Raw genomic sequence first — 14,189 nt, forward strand, 5'->3', positions numbered from 1 at the left:
TCAGAAGAAAAGGGTAAAAGGGAGGTGGAGTCCAAATGGCTGGCTGAGATTTGGAGATTCTGAGATTCTTGAGATTCGGCCGGCCGAGTTATCCCCGGCTGTTTAGTCTTTTTCTCTTTTTCTATTCGATTTATTGGTTTTACGGAACAGTCTATTTATTATTTATTCCCTATTTACAACACATTTGTACGGAGTAAGTATATTAGTTTTTACTGCGCTGCGATTTGTCACTGTATAGAGTATCGTCTGATGGTACTTATGGTTGATCCACTTAGAACCGTTTCGGAGCGAGAGCCTTGTCCAAAACCACGAGGTAAATGGGGACTATGGGGTGATGTGGAGGATCTAGGCTTACCAGGGCTGACTGCCTCGTATGACATTTGGATCCTTTTGATCCTTCTTATCTAGTGTCTCGGGTAATGGCGTGTTGTTTGACGGTAGCATGGCTCTTATTATCGGTCTGGGTTTAGATTTAGATTTAGATTCAGATTCAGATTCAGATTCAGTATCAAATCCAATGTGCGGTGTACATCGTAAAGTTCACTAATTAGTTATATATGTATGTAGTTACGGAGTACATATAGATTCCTTGTGGGTCATTTCAATATAGCATATCCATTTCTAGTCATCCGGGATTGCCGACATATATATTATATCTTTCGGATCCGTCCTCGGATATCTCGGCCTGAACCATTAGCATTACTTTCCAAGATCTTGATAATATATGAATGGTCGACTCTGTAATTAGTTCCTAGCAATCTAGAGTTACATATAATATATAATACACTCAAACACTGTATGATAGTTGTTTAGAACCCTTATTTTACTAGAAGCCCCCTGAGAGAACTGTAGATCATAGCTTAGGGAGGTCCCAACGGTGACTATTTCACCTTCAGAAAGTACTTAGTGATAGGAATCTTCGATATCTAAGTGGGTAAAGAGTACTCCACAGGTATGTTGATATATGTAAACTAAATGTGCTGCATATGAGTTCAACTGGCTTATGATAAACACATCGGCTTTCCTGGGTGAATAAGAACCAATATTGATTTTTGAGACCCCGATGAGCTAACGTACTAATAATGATGACATATGTGGCCATCTTGGGAAATCTGAAGGGTTTAATCAGTAATATCAGCAATTGAGTAAATCATGAAAGGAACCCTTGGGAGCTACTTTGATGCCCAACGCTTTACGAAGTACCAGCTCCCTTCTGGACTCGAGTTTGGAGAATCAGTCAAATGCCTAAAATGGATTATTATTCCAATCAATCCTTTTACTATCTAATAATCAAGAAAATGCGTACCGAAACACTTCTTTCCCAATTAACGTAATATATATCATTGTGGTTGCTCGCTCGTGTCACTTGCTATATACAATATAGTACTTTTTATCCAACGCTGTGACCCAATTTTGACTCAGTTGACCTGCATTAGCCTGGTCAGCACGAATACGATCATATCTCGAAGCACGACTTGGCCATTATCACAATGTTACATAGTTACGGGCCTGTATATTAATCAAACAAATGAGGCGAGGTAGAGACAAGTGCTGCATAGTGATGCGATCAACAGCTTTTGATTGGAATTAAAACCCGAGGCTCTGCAGATTTACCCAAAAAGAGATGTCTTGTTTTAATCTAGACAATAGGTCCTTGCGCAAATGCACCCATCTGCGTGGAGGTATGTGCGAGCATACCCTTTTTTACTCACCGCTACAGTGTACATTGTAGAAAGACCCGAGCAGTTTATCTTGTGATTCTCCCTTATTCTTCAGATCCATCATAATCCGAGACGACTTAATCTATGAAATATCTCGCTTGGAAGAAAATACGGAATAACAACTCCAATGCCATCATCAGAGGTCCCCTGCGCCGCATGCAAATGGGCCCCAGATCAGCAAAGATGCTGCGCCTACGAAAGTAGCGTGCGCCTCTTCCACGGAGCCCAAGGCTCGAAGCTACTGATCCCTCGGCTCAAAATTTCTTCTCAAAGAACGCGGGAAACATCCCCCTAGCCATGAGGTCATCAACACCCACTTCATCAAAGAGAATACCACCATCCCTGTCCCGACAACCGTGCAGGAGTGGACCGAGGGCGAAAAGTATTTCCAGGTCGTCGAGTGGGTGCCTGGGGTACCGTTAGAGGAGATCTGGTCGTCAATCCCCCAACCCGACCGGGAAAGACTCGCTCGTCAGACTGCGGAGTATCTGGGGCAGCTCCGCTCGTTCCTCTCTGCTAAGATCCAAAGTCTCCATAGCCAACCGGTTTGGTGTCCTCATCTCTTTCACAATGATGAATGTGGGGTTACACATGGGCCATTGAGCACGGCTGACGAGCTCTGGGATGTTTTGGCGAATTATCTAAGCGACAAAGTACCGGAAGTTGTAAGCTTGCTGCCCCGTTACCGCATCCCTTCTCCTCACCCGTGGACTTTTACCGACTTGACTAACTGCAATATTATCGTGGATCCAGCCAACTTTGAATTGAGAGCTGTGATTGATTGGGAGGGCTCGGGGTATTTACCTGTGTGGTGGGAGTTTCTGGGGGCTACCTTCGGGTTCGGTAAGGGTGACCTAGAATGGAAACGTCTGCTGGGAAACATGACCAATCAGAAAGAGGCTTGTACATGGTTTCTGGAATATAGGTCGTTTGAATCACGTTCGAATGATTTCGAAACGCGATTAAGGGTGCTAAAGGAATATGGCATTGAGGAAGATATAGAGATCTAGGTAGTACGGAGTATACAGTAAGAATAACCAAAGTCCAGGTACGGAATAGTTTAACAGATATCTGGAATGGAAAAAAAAGGAAGCAAATAGTAAACAGGGAATAAAAGATGACCACTCAAGCTTTCCAAGTCCAGACAATTGGCGATCTCAACTTCTTTCGTCTGGTCAAAGAGCCCTGGACAAAGTACGAGTTGCTGATTGTTTTTGTTTATACGATGTATACGTGAGATCTACTTAATTCTCATGAAAAACCTCCCACTGCTTGATAATTTCAAAATGTACACCAATTTAAACAAAACCAGAATCGAGAATAGGATATTCAAGTCTGATGTATGGGAATTGCGAAGCTTTTGGTGGAGATGATGAGCAGCGACACATGTCGTTCTTTTCCTCTTCGAGCATCAAGTCCGAACCTCCCCTCATTTTTCTTCCAATTTCTTCTCAATTTTTATTCTCAATTGATTCTTCTCCTATTTTGGATCAACCCCATCTAGCTTTATGCTTTATTATTGGCTTTGTTCCCTCATCTTGGCTAATTTGTGGGGAAGTTATACTGAATCCCCCGCTTTTGCCTTGGCCTTTCCCCCAGAAATCCCGCATCCGTCCGCAATACGCCACTTATACGCAGAAGCTTTATGGCTTTTCCTTAATAGATGCCCAGCCTTCCAGGAACGCTACCACATGTGCCTAGATGAACCTCGGGAGCGGAAATTTATTACTTTTACCCTGTTAAGTCGCGCTGATCCCTACCTGCTCCCCAGCGCGGCCCCCAGACGCGGCCGACGGCGAGCTGCTAGACTCTGCTATCGAGTGGAGTTGTTATGATAATTGCCCATCACTGCCCATCACATGGGAGGCTATCACTAGTCTACCTCGGTGTCGATCCCTATTTCCTCGGGGATGATGGAGCTACCTCGTACTCCGGACGGCGTACGGACTACGCCAAAAAGAAGTAAGTGCAATTGCGGCTAGCTAGGACCCTGTCTGCTGCACGACGATCAATGCCATCACAATGGAAATAAAGAGCAGGTTCCGTCCGGGGTTGAGTTTTTGAACCCTCCGAAGGCTCTTCCTGCTCAGCAACAAACCTTTGAACGACAGGTTTGGGGAATCGACGCCAATTCGACTGGCTAGACAAGAAATCAAATATAGAAACGATAGCCAGACCGGCCCATTCGACAACATGCGTCTTTTGCCAACGCTCACTACCGCGCTTTTGTTCGCAGTCAACGTGACAGGAAGTCCGGCCGTTGCTTCAGCCTCGGCGGAATCCGTCACCCCTGCCGCGAATATTGTAGAGGAGACCACCCCGGTAGCCTCAGCCACTCAAGCAAACAATGTCAACCAGGCCAATGCCGCCGCGGCTGCGAGTACTCCTGCCGCCAACACAGTCGAAGCCGTCAACACGCCTACTACTGCTGCTGCTGCCGTGGCTGCGAAGGATGAAGAGACTACTGCGGCTGCAGATACCGTTGACCCAACTACGGCTGACCCGAGTACGGCTAACCCCGTGGAATCAGCGGTCGGCGGCATAAAGACTGCTCTTGGCGCCAGTACGAAAGAATCAACCGAGTCCGCCGCTGAAACCGCTCCAACTGAAACTGCTGCTAAGTCGGCTGCTGAGACTAGCTCCGCTGCCGAGACTACTTCCTCCGCTGCCTCTGCTACAGGCACCTCGAGCACCAAGTCTAGCAGCTCCAGTAGCAGCTCTGATAGCAGCCCTGATATCGCGGCAGAAATGAAATCGGCATTATCGGGCCTGCTCGGTGGTAGTGGCAGTGGCGGCATTGGGGACCTTATCAGTGGCCTTGAAAGTTTGCTGAGCCCCAGCTTCTTGGGTAACTTCGCCGACACCTTCGAATATCTCTCCACCGGTCTAGCACCCCCGGTCGACAACCAGATCCGAACCTTGGTGGGCAATGCCAACGACCTCCTGACATCAAGCTTCATCAAGAAGACTGGCAGTCTCATTGACAATGCCAACAGCCTCTTGACCGAGGAGAACACCAAGGAGATTGGCACTCTCCTCCAAGTGGCCAACAAGCTGTTGTCCAGTCAATTTATCGACAAGGTGGATAGCCTCATCGACAACGCCAATAACCTTCTCACTGCCGGTTTCGTCAAGAAGACCAACAACATCATTGACAAGGCCAGCCCTCTTATCGACAAGGCTGGCCCTCTCATTGAGGATGCGGGCGGCCTACTTACCGAGAAGAATGTTCACGCGATTGAGTCACTCCTGACAAACGCCAACACGCTGCTCACCGCCACATTTATCAAGGAGACCGGCAACCTCATCGGCAAGGCCAGCCCTCTTATCGACGACGTCAGTGGTCTACTCACCGAGGGCAATGTCAAGGCGATCGAGTCACTCTTGGCTAATGCCAACAAGCTGCTCACGCCCAGCTTTATCTCGACTACCGGCAAGCTCATCCAGCAAGCCGGTCCTCTTATCAACCAGGCTAGCGGTCTTCTTACCGCGGGTAATGTTAAGGAGATTGAATCACTCCTGAACAATGCCAACACGCTGCTCACGCCCACCTTTATCTCGACTACGGGCAAACTTATCAAGCAGGCCGGTCCCCTTATTAGCCAGGCTAGCGGTCTCCTCACCGAGGACAATGTCAAGGAGATCGAGTCGCTCTTGGGCAATGCCAACAAGCTGCTCACGCCCAGCTTTATTTCGACTACTGGAACTCTCATCAAGCAGGCCGGTCCTCTCATCAAGCAGGCCGGTCCTCTCATCAAGCAGGCCGGTCCCCTCATTGACCAGGCTAGCGGTCTTCTCTCCGCGGGCAATGTCAAGGAGATCGAGACTCTCATCGGCAATGCCAACAGCCTGCTGACTACCAGCTTCGTCAACCAGACCACTAGCCTGATCGATGAAGCTAGTGAGCTCTTGAGTTCGGATACCATTGACAGCCTGAAGTCCCTCCTCGTTCAGCTCGCTCCTATCATTCCCGAGCTGAAGGGTCTGCTCAAGCCAGCCACTATTAAGGCAATCGAGAACGTGCTTAGCAACGCCAACAAGCTGCTCACGGACTCTTTCGTCAAGGACACCAACACCTTGGTCACCGAGGCTGTCGCCCTTCTCACTCCCGACTTGGTCAAGGCTCTGAAGTCGCTCCTCAGCGATCTCACTCCACTGATCCCCGAGTTGAAGTCACTGCTGACCAAGGACATGATCAATTCAATCGAGACTCTTCTAAACAACGCCGGAGACCTGCTCACGTCAGAATTGGTCAAGGACACCAAGAGCCTGGTCGGCGAGGCCGGCGACCTTCTTACTCCGGAGGTGGCCAATGGACTGAAGTCGATCCTAAAGGACGTCATTCCTCTGCTGCCAGAGCTCAAGTCCCTTCTGAACAAGAGCACCATCACCGCCATTGGTTCTCTCTTGTCCAACGCCAACACCCTATTGACTCCCAAGTTCGTCAACGAGACCATTGGTCTGGTCGACAGCGCCGACGACCTCCTGACTCCAACAATCGTCTCTGGACTGAAGGATCTGCTCGGCGATGTCGTCCCCCTGCTCCCCGATCTCAGAACGTCTCTGCTGAACACAACAATTATCACCGACCTGGGATACATCGTGACAAACGCTACCACTTTGCTCACGCCCGCCTTCGTCGGGGATACCACCGACCTCGTCGAGAACGCCGATGGCCTCCTCACCCCCAAGGTGGTCACCACTCTCAAGGAGATTCTTGGCTACGTGCCCGACTTGTTGCCCGAGGTGAAGAAGTTGCTCAAGCCTTCTGTTATTTCGGATGTTGGCGCACTCTTGGAGAACGCTCATGATCTCCTTACTCCTAAGTTCGTTAATGAGACGACGCTACTGATAGATGATGTTACAAGCTTCTTGCCTTTGGTTCAGGAATTGCTCAAGGCGCTGTGAGAAGTCTATGTTTTATGATTTTCTTATATTGATTGCAACGGACGCAATTATGATCTTTAATGTTCTCTAATGATAATTAACGTTGTCTTATATTTCCTCCATGGTAGTTGGTAGGGTGTTCATATAAGTTGGGATGTTATATGTATTGAACACTCCGATGTGTTTTTGGATGTACACGAAAGCGATGAAAGGCATGAACCGTACACAGGAGTTTTCTAAGTGACAATTACAGAAGTAAATCCACGAAGCACCTTCTATGAGAATACTCTTCAGCACAATCAATGGGCAGACAGTTCCCCCAGGAGGGTCTAAATTTGGTGTGTGCCGATCAGGCCCCCATCTTGGAAGCCTGCATTTGCCAAATCGATCAAGTCCTGAGATGATCATCTATCAAGCTGACAAGATCACGCGCAGGGAAACTCCAGAGCGAGGGATTAATTGATTAATAGGGACCCCGAATATACCCTGAATAACCCCACTTGTATGTTGTATTTAGTGGTGTCACAACAATCACAGAGTTTGTAACTCATCACCCTCAGAACGCCTATCTAACGTCAGCCTGATTTCCCAAACGGGAAATCCGCTAGTTTCACTATCGGGACTATCATGCATAACATCACCCTAGGTATGTATGTACTTGAACTAGATTTGAGTGGCCTAGAGAATATAGCAGGTATTATTTGTATTGAATGAAATCCATCTTTTCCCCACTAAGCATTCACCTCTCCCCAACCCAACTCAATCCCACTTACATCTACTATCCCTTTCCAACTCGCCATCATGGGTATACTATCCAAGTTCGTCACCTTCACCACCCTATTCGCCCTAGCAAACGCTTGGCTCCCGGAAGAGAACAAACCCGTGACCTCAAAAGATGGTACAAACCTCTTCAAATCCTCTAACGGAAAAATCCGCGGCGTAAATCTCGGCTCCCAATTCATTTTCGAACCTTGGATTGCCCATAATGCATGGAATGATATGGGCTGCAAGGGGCAGAAATCGGAATTCGATTGCGTTTCCTCATTGGGTCAAGACGCCGCGAACGCCGCTTTCGCCAAACACTGGGCGTCGTGGACTACGCAGGATGATATCGACGAGATCGTGAGCTATGGATTGAACACTATCCGCGTGCCGGTTGGGTATTGGTTGCGAGAGGACCTGGTTGATGTCGACAGCGAGCACTTTCCGCAGGGTGGACTTGAGTATGTGAAGAAATTGTGTGGGTGGGCTAGTGACAAGGGGTTGTATATTATTATGGATTTGCATGGTGCTCCTGGTGCGCAGACGGCGAAGAATTCGTTTACCGGTCAGTATGCTGCTAAGGCTGGGTTTTATACCGACGAGAACTATGAGCGGGCGCTTAAGTGGCTGGAGTGGATGGTTGAGCTCGTCTATCAGACTGATGAGATGAGGAATGTGGGGATGTTGGAGATTGTTAATGAGCCTGCTCGGAATGAGGAGATGGGTTCGTCTATGCGGTCGAAGTATTACCCAAAGGCTGTCGAGGTGAGGAATCCTTTTTGGTTTTGCTGAGTGGTTGTGGACTAATGGGTGAATATACAGCGTATCCGTGCCGCTGAGAAAAAGCTCTCCATCGATGCGAATGACTACCTCCATATTCAGGCAATGGATAAGTCCTGGGGCTCGGGCGATCCTAATGAGTATTTGGACGACTTGACTTACATGGCCTATGATGATCACCGCTATCTGAAATGGGATACTAGTGTTGAGCCCTCGCATGATAACTACATCAGCACATCCTGCACCGATAAGCGTGATAGTAACTCCCCTAACATCATTGGCGAATGGAGTCTCGCTGTGGCGGATGATGTCGCAAAGTCGTCGGATTGGGATCCCAGTTCGAATACCGAATTTTACGGGAGGTGGTTTGCCGCACAGGTTCATTCTTATGAACAGCAACAGGGGTGGGTCTTTTGGACTTGGAAAGCTCAGCTGAATGATTACCGGTGGTCTTACCAGGGTGAGTCCCTTTTGGGCCCTAGACAGTTGGAGGATGGTAGCTGACTTCTTGCAGATGCTGTTAAGGCTGGAGTTATCCCCAAGGATTTGAACAGCTTGCAGAATGTTTGCTGAGCTTGTCTCTCAAGTCAGCAGAGCTGTTAGTCAGTCTGTATATTATTAGCTGGGTTGAGATAACAGTATGAAATAAATCGCCCTGAATGGAATAATGCACAAATATGAATAAATCGGCTTGTTGATAGTGAGCGTCAGCGCTTGGATACATACACATGCTAGTGATAAGCGTATGGATAAGGAGAAGGATACCTTTAAAACCTAGGAAGTAGCTTCAGGAGTTGGGGTTGGCCACCATACCATGGCCCAAAGAGATACCCCTGGCCCGCTAGACTGAAGGCTTGCATCAGCAGCCACCTTGCCCTTCCCGAGCCGAATCTCTTCGACTTCCTCGAATCCCATCGATAGGTAGAGAGCCCGCGAGCCTGTAGTTGTTGCTTCGAGCCAGATTGGGAGATTCGCGGCTTGGGCGGTCTGCTGGTGATCCTGCATGATGGCTTTGGCGAGGCCTGGACATGTATTATTAGTAAGAGATGAAGTATCGTGGAGCCACGAATGGGGATGTCTGACCTTTTCCACGATGTTCGTGCTCGGTTCCGAGACTGAAGAGGTAGTAGTATCGGCTCTGTCCACGTAGACCCTTCCTCTTCGCGTTGTCAATCATGCCGGAGAATTCGAACCAAAGGCGCTAGGTAATTCGTTAGTTAGCAGTGTTCTGTGGGAGAATGTTGGGTTTCCGTATACCTTAACGCCTGCGAGTCCCATTTTCCATAGAACGCCCAGAAATCCAGCCCACAGAAGAGTCCAGACATTGTCAATGTATCCACCCGGTTGAATCACGACAGATGCAGATTTCCAGCCATCGGCTTCGGTGATCACTGCGCGATTAAGCAAGGCTGATTTGATGAGCGTTGCCCAGTATGTCGGCAGATAAGCCAACTTTTGTTGCTGAGACATGCCTAGAAGCATGTACGCGATGACGGGGTCCGTGTCAAAGACGCGACCGTTCAGTGCTGCAACCGATCCCAGCATATCTGTGATCATGTCAGTATCAATGTGATCATACTTGAGCTAGAAGATACTTACTGTGACGGCCATGTGTTATTGGGACTGATGCCACATCCATAGTGTTTGGTTTAGGTTAGAAGAAGGTTGCATGTGTACTGGATTGACACGTAATTGGCCAATTCAGGCGGTATTGAAGGCAGCCATAGGAAGAAGTCGCAGAGGTGCGCGACGAGCTTCGTCTTATAGTTTTGACATTGACGTCATGGGATGCTTATATAAGGAAGTCACGGGCTGGGGTTCCCCCGAGGACAAGTCCCAAGGCCGAGCAACTGACTTAGATTCACACACAGGTGACAACTATCATCATTAATTAATGTTCTCCTCTCAGTCAAGCTCGTCGTCATCTGCTTCCCTTGAGTCTGAATCGTTCAGCTCCGCTGTGGATACGTGTGGAGCATCTACGAATTTCAGGGATGCACTCGGCCCGCGACCGCTGTCAGAATTCGGGCCCGACATCATGATTCCTCGGGATATTGAAATTATTGGATTGCAGCTTCAAAGAAAGGCCTCGCAAGTTTATAGATGAATATGAACGACTGCGACCGGCATGCAAGACCGAGATGACTGCACATCCGCTGGCTGAGCTGGAACAACTGCTCCATTGGATGATTCAAATTCCTCCTCCTGGCGTATATTGTGACACCAGCAGATTCAGATTCTTGTTTATTGATGGCGCAGCAACATTTTAATTCACCAGAATCAGAACCATCATGTCAAGCGTACGATAAACCGAATGCTGGCAACCCGCAAGAGTCGCCGGAGTCGGAAGATTTCGGCGAATCAGATGCCTCAGAAGTGGTGTGCAGCCGTTCGAGGATGATCGTTCATTACTACGTTTATGAACTCGCTGGATTCACTGGATGCCAAAGACCTCAAAGACTCTCAAGACTTTGGAGGATCGACAGCCACCGAACATTACTCAACACCCCCAAAGCACCTTACTTGGACTTGAAAACCCACCACTCATTTAAGAACAACCGTCACTACAGACACTCATTGATAGAGCTTCCATTGAAGCAGGGTTTTTCGGCAATGCTGCCTCAAAATTTAAATTTCTTGTATAAACCAGCTTTTGCGTCATTTCAGTTCTCCGATGTGCCTCTCGACTTCATTCTTGGTCATCAGTTACAACCGGGAAAATTCTCCAGAGAAAAAAACGAAGCTAGAAGAAAACTTCAACAATCTGTGGATCATATCACCATGGAAACCAGCCGGCCTGAAGTGGAATAGCATCCACTTTATACCCAAATTGACAGTTTCGTGCTAAAGAACAAGCTCGACTAGCCATACAGAATTCAGCGATCCAATGTGAACCAGATTTTTGTTGAGCTAACGGGGTGGAGGCTTGGGCAATGTTTACAACCCCAGGACTAACTGCCAGTGTTGAAATCCTTTTTTTTTTTGCTTCTTTTTGAAGTCAGAGCCTCAATGTCACTCTTTGTCTTGGAATCCTCTGTGCCTGTCTTTCAATCCTGCGTCTGAATTTCTATGCCCTGGTAGCGTCATCGGACAAGGTATGCTCGTTGTTGTTGGGGCGCCTCCATCTCATACAATTGCTTCCGAAGTTGCCACAAACATCGCTGGTGCATACTTGCGAAAGAAATCTGGTATTATGGCTGGCCAAACAGCTCTCTCGGTTGCGGATGAGAATGCGGTTGTTGAGCGGGTGGAACGTTGGCTCAAACATGGGTTTTTCCCTTATCCCACATTGCCAAAGGATGTAGCCAATGCATATCTTCATAATAACCAGAACTACAACCAGAACAAACCAAACTTGAACGTCGGTTGGCAGAGGGGCTTCTTGGATCGGAATCAAGAACTTTCCGATGACTTAGCCGAAGAACGCGATACAATAAGGCTAAGAGGTATGCACGAAGACCGCAGGGCTTGGAAATTCTTCCACGCGTTCAAAGATGTCAAGCAGAAGTTTTCGGTTACCGACGACAACATCTACGCAATGGAAGATGCTGCATTCGTCACCACCATGTATCGAAAGTCGCCCGCTATGTTCGTTCGACCACTGAACCAATATCACAAGAGAGAAGAACGGGCATTCTCGTCTGTGATCCACTGTTGTTCAACGCGAGGGAAGCACCTGTCCCCATACATAGTCTGCAGGAGCCAGGATCCACCACAGACCAAAAACTTTGGTCAAATCAAAGTTTCCTCTACCCAATCAGGCTGGGCAGAGGCGACTCATGCACTTGACTGGGTGAAGACCGTTTTTGAGCCAGAGACTCGACCTCGAGGTCGGCGTCAAACATGGAGAATCCTGATGATTTCCCAACGATGTCGGATAGTCTACCCCGATTTCGAAAGTTTCTGCTGGGACCACAATATCGCCTGTATTGCTTTCCCCAAGAACGAGCAGAAGTTCTTCAACCCAATGGAAAACATCGCCTTTGGGCCTATGCAAAAAAGCTATACCGACTACATGAGAAAGAGATTTTCGGATAACAATGAAAATGCTACTACCCTGAATATGGCTGAGTTTGCAAGCTGGATCCATGGCGAGGTAGCTTCGTCTACACGAGTGAAAGAAGCAGCCGATGTTTGGCGTCAAAGCTGCCTTGTGCCTCTAGATGAAAATCGCCTTCGGAACTGCCTCCAAGGGAACCGAGCTACCGCCGCCCCAGAGGATAGAAGCTCCAATTTTGATAGCCGCTTCGATTCGGATGATAACGGCAGGAGAATGACAAGCCGACAGTCGCCACTTCGAACAAGCGTTCCTTTACCCGTCATCCCATCAACGGAGGCATTAAGCCGACACTCCACTCCCGAATATTCACCTCCTTCACCACGGCCATCACAAACCAGCCCAGAGAGCCAGGAGACCCAACAGAGTGACGATAGCTCCCAATCGGAGGAAGATGAATCAGACGGCGAGAATGAGACGTTCACCAATCATCATCCTATCACGCCATGCAGGACCCCTAGACTACCCAAGACTGCTCGGGCCAAAACTCCAGAGAGGAAACCATCTGATTCAGTGATGTCGTCTAAGAAACACCGGGACGTCTTGGATAAATGCATAGAAGGATCGCCTAAAACACAGAAGAGGTATCGCGATGATTTAATTCTCGATCGTGGGGATCTAGAGAAGGAGAATGCTCGCCTGAAAGAAAGGGTCGAGCTTTTGGAACAGTTTGCGCTTAAGAGACCGAGACTCGACTGATATGGCTTCATTTCCTTTCTATTGTTTCTTTCTCTACCATGTATTTAAAACACTCTCAGCGATTACGCTTACCTTTTTCTTTCGTATAAAATAGTTTCAGTTTCCTCAATTTCATATGTCCATGCCGGTACCGGGATCCAGAATACCGGAACCGCAACTACTTCGTTTGATATCAACTTTCTCTTTCCTTAAAATCTCTCCCTCTTTAACCCAAACCCATCCTTATTCAATCTCTGATTCTCCGAGCTCTCCAGTTCCACCACATATCCTCAACTACCCGAAAAGATGGCAACCGTTCTCCTCATCCTCGATGTCCAAAATGGGGTAATCGACCGCCTCGAGAACACCGAGCCCTACCTCGAACGCCTGGCATCAGCCGTTACTTCTGCCCGCAAGGCAAACGTGAAAATCGTCCACGTTGTCACTGCGTTCCGCCAAGGCTACCCAGAAAATAACGCAAAGAACTCATCTGTTCCTTCTGTCGTCGCACGCGGTGAATATCTCGAAGGCCACTCGTCTGTGCGAGTCCACTCAACCATCGCACCTGCATCTGGAGAAGTGGTCCTCACTAAGCGCCGTGTTTCAGCGTTCTTCGCCACGGAACTCGATATGCTTTTGCGCTGCGCAAATGCCGAGTCTATCGTTGTCGCGGGCTTGATCACCAGTGGAGCTGTGCTGTCTACTGTTCGTCAGGCAATGGATATGGACTACCGCATTACGGTCTTGGAGGATTGCTGCATGGATCGTGATGAGGGGCTGCACCGAATGTTGATGGAGAAGGTCTTCGCGCGCAAGACAGATGTTGTTTCGGCGAAGGAGTGGACCGAGAAGGTTTCCATCGTGGCAGAGCGCTAGATATGTCGTTCATTTTACGTCTACTGGCAGGTGCGATGTAACTTACTTTCAGTATGGGGACTAGTGGATCGACTTACTCGTTACGGACCGGTCCGATGGTGCCCATCGATCCAAGCACTCGATTTTAGCTACACTGTGGGAAACTCACTGTCTTAAATTATCATCGACACATTCAGCAGAAATACTACACATCGCCTGCGGGATGAGTGCGTAGGCATATATTGAATACTCAGTTCACCGCATCATGTCAAGGCGTATAATTAACCTTTCGAATAACTATAAAGAGGAAGAATAGCCCACACGATCCCAGCTTCGTAAAGCAAAATGGAACAACTGCATTTCCAGGTGACCAGGTCAAAGCTCATCAACATCGAAGCCAAGCCACGATGATGCACCAATCCCATGTCACCACGACGCCCTGCTTAGCG

The 14,189-nt window shown here is 48.3% G+C and overlaps 6 protein-coding genes across 6 annotated transcripts; 5 read left to right on the plus strand and 1 right to left on the minus strand.

Annotated features, from left to right (window-relative positions):
• Positions 1 to 1,848: 1,848 nt before the first annotated feature.
• N7537_003247 (aminoglycoside phosphotransferase family protein) lies at positions 1,849 to 2,731 on the plus strand (the record flags this gene model as incomplete). Its single annotated transcript, XM_056894305.1, has 2 exons — positions 1,849 to 1,921; positions 1,995 to 2,731. The coding sequence occupies 2 exons, from the start codon at positions 1,849 to 1,851 to the stop codon at positions 2,729 to 2,731; spliced, it is 810 nt and encodes a 269-aa protein (XP_056759300.1).
• Positions 2,732 to 3,914: 1,183 nt separating this feature from the next.
• Positions 3,915 to 6,629, plus strand: N7537_003248 (uncharacterized protein; the record flags this gene model as incomplete). The annotated part of the gene is made up of 1 exon (XM_056894306.1): positions 3,915 to 6,629. One exon carries the CDS (start codon positions 3,915 to 3,917, stop codon positions 6,627 to 6,629), a length of 2,715 nt encoding a protein of 904 aa, XP_056759301.1.
• Positions 6,630 to 7,409: 780 nt separating this feature from the next.
• N7537_003249 (glycoside hydrolase family 5 protein) lies at positions 7,410 to 8,723 on the plus strand (the record flags this gene model as incomplete). Its single annotated transcript, XM_056894307.1, has 3 exons — positions 7,410 to 8,135; positions 8,193 to 8,610; positions 8,665 to 8,723. The coding sequence occupies 3 exons, from the start codon at positions 7,410 to 7,412 to the stop codon at positions 8,721 to 8,723; spliced, it is 1,203 nt and encodes a 400-aa protein (XP_056759302.1).
• Positions 8,724 to 8,924: 201 nt separating this feature from the next.
• On the minus strand, positions 8,925 to 9,789 carry N7537_003250 (GNAT family N-acetyltransferase; the record flags this gene model as incomplete). Its single annotated transcript, XM_056894308.1, has 4 exons — positions 8,925 to 9,172; positions 9,234 to 9,351; positions 9,408 to 9,697; positions 9,750 to 9,789. The coding sequence occupies 4 exons, from the start codon at positions 9,787 to 9,789 to the stop codon at positions 8,925 to 8,927; spliced, it is 696 nt and encodes a 231-aa protein (XP_056759303.1).
• Positions 9,790 to 11,247: 1,458 nt separating this feature from the next.
• N7537_003251 (uncharacterized protein) lies at positions 11,248 to 12,906 on the plus strand (the record flags this gene model as incomplete). The annotated part of the gene is made up of 1 exon (XM_056894309.1): positions 11,248 to 12,906. The coding sequence occupies one exon, from the start codon at positions 11,248 to 11,250 to the stop codon at positions 12,904 to 12,906; it is 1,659 nt and encodes a 552-aa protein (XP_056759304.1).
• A 285-nt stretch (positions 12,907 to 13,191) lies between these two features.
• Positions 13,192 to 13,761, plus strand: N7537_003252 (cysteine hydrolase family protein; the record flags this gene model as incomplete). The annotated part of the gene is made up of 1 exon (XM_056894310.1): positions 13,192 to 13,761. The coding sequence occupies one exon, from the start codon at positions 13,192 to 13,194 to the stop codon at positions 13,759 to 13,761; it is 570 nt and encodes a 189-aa protein (XP_056759305.1).
• Between the last annotated feature and the right edge of the window lie 428 nt (positions 13,762 to 14,189).

Source organism: Penicillium hordei (genome assembly GCF_028827395.1).
Source record: "Penicillium hordei strain IBT 12815 chromosome Unknown utg000001l_segment0_segment0, whole genome shotgun sequence".
NCBI classification, from domain to species: domain Eukaryota; kingdom Fungi; phylum Ascomycota; class Eurotiomycetes; order Eurotiales; family Aspergillaceae; genus Penicillium; species Penicillium hordei.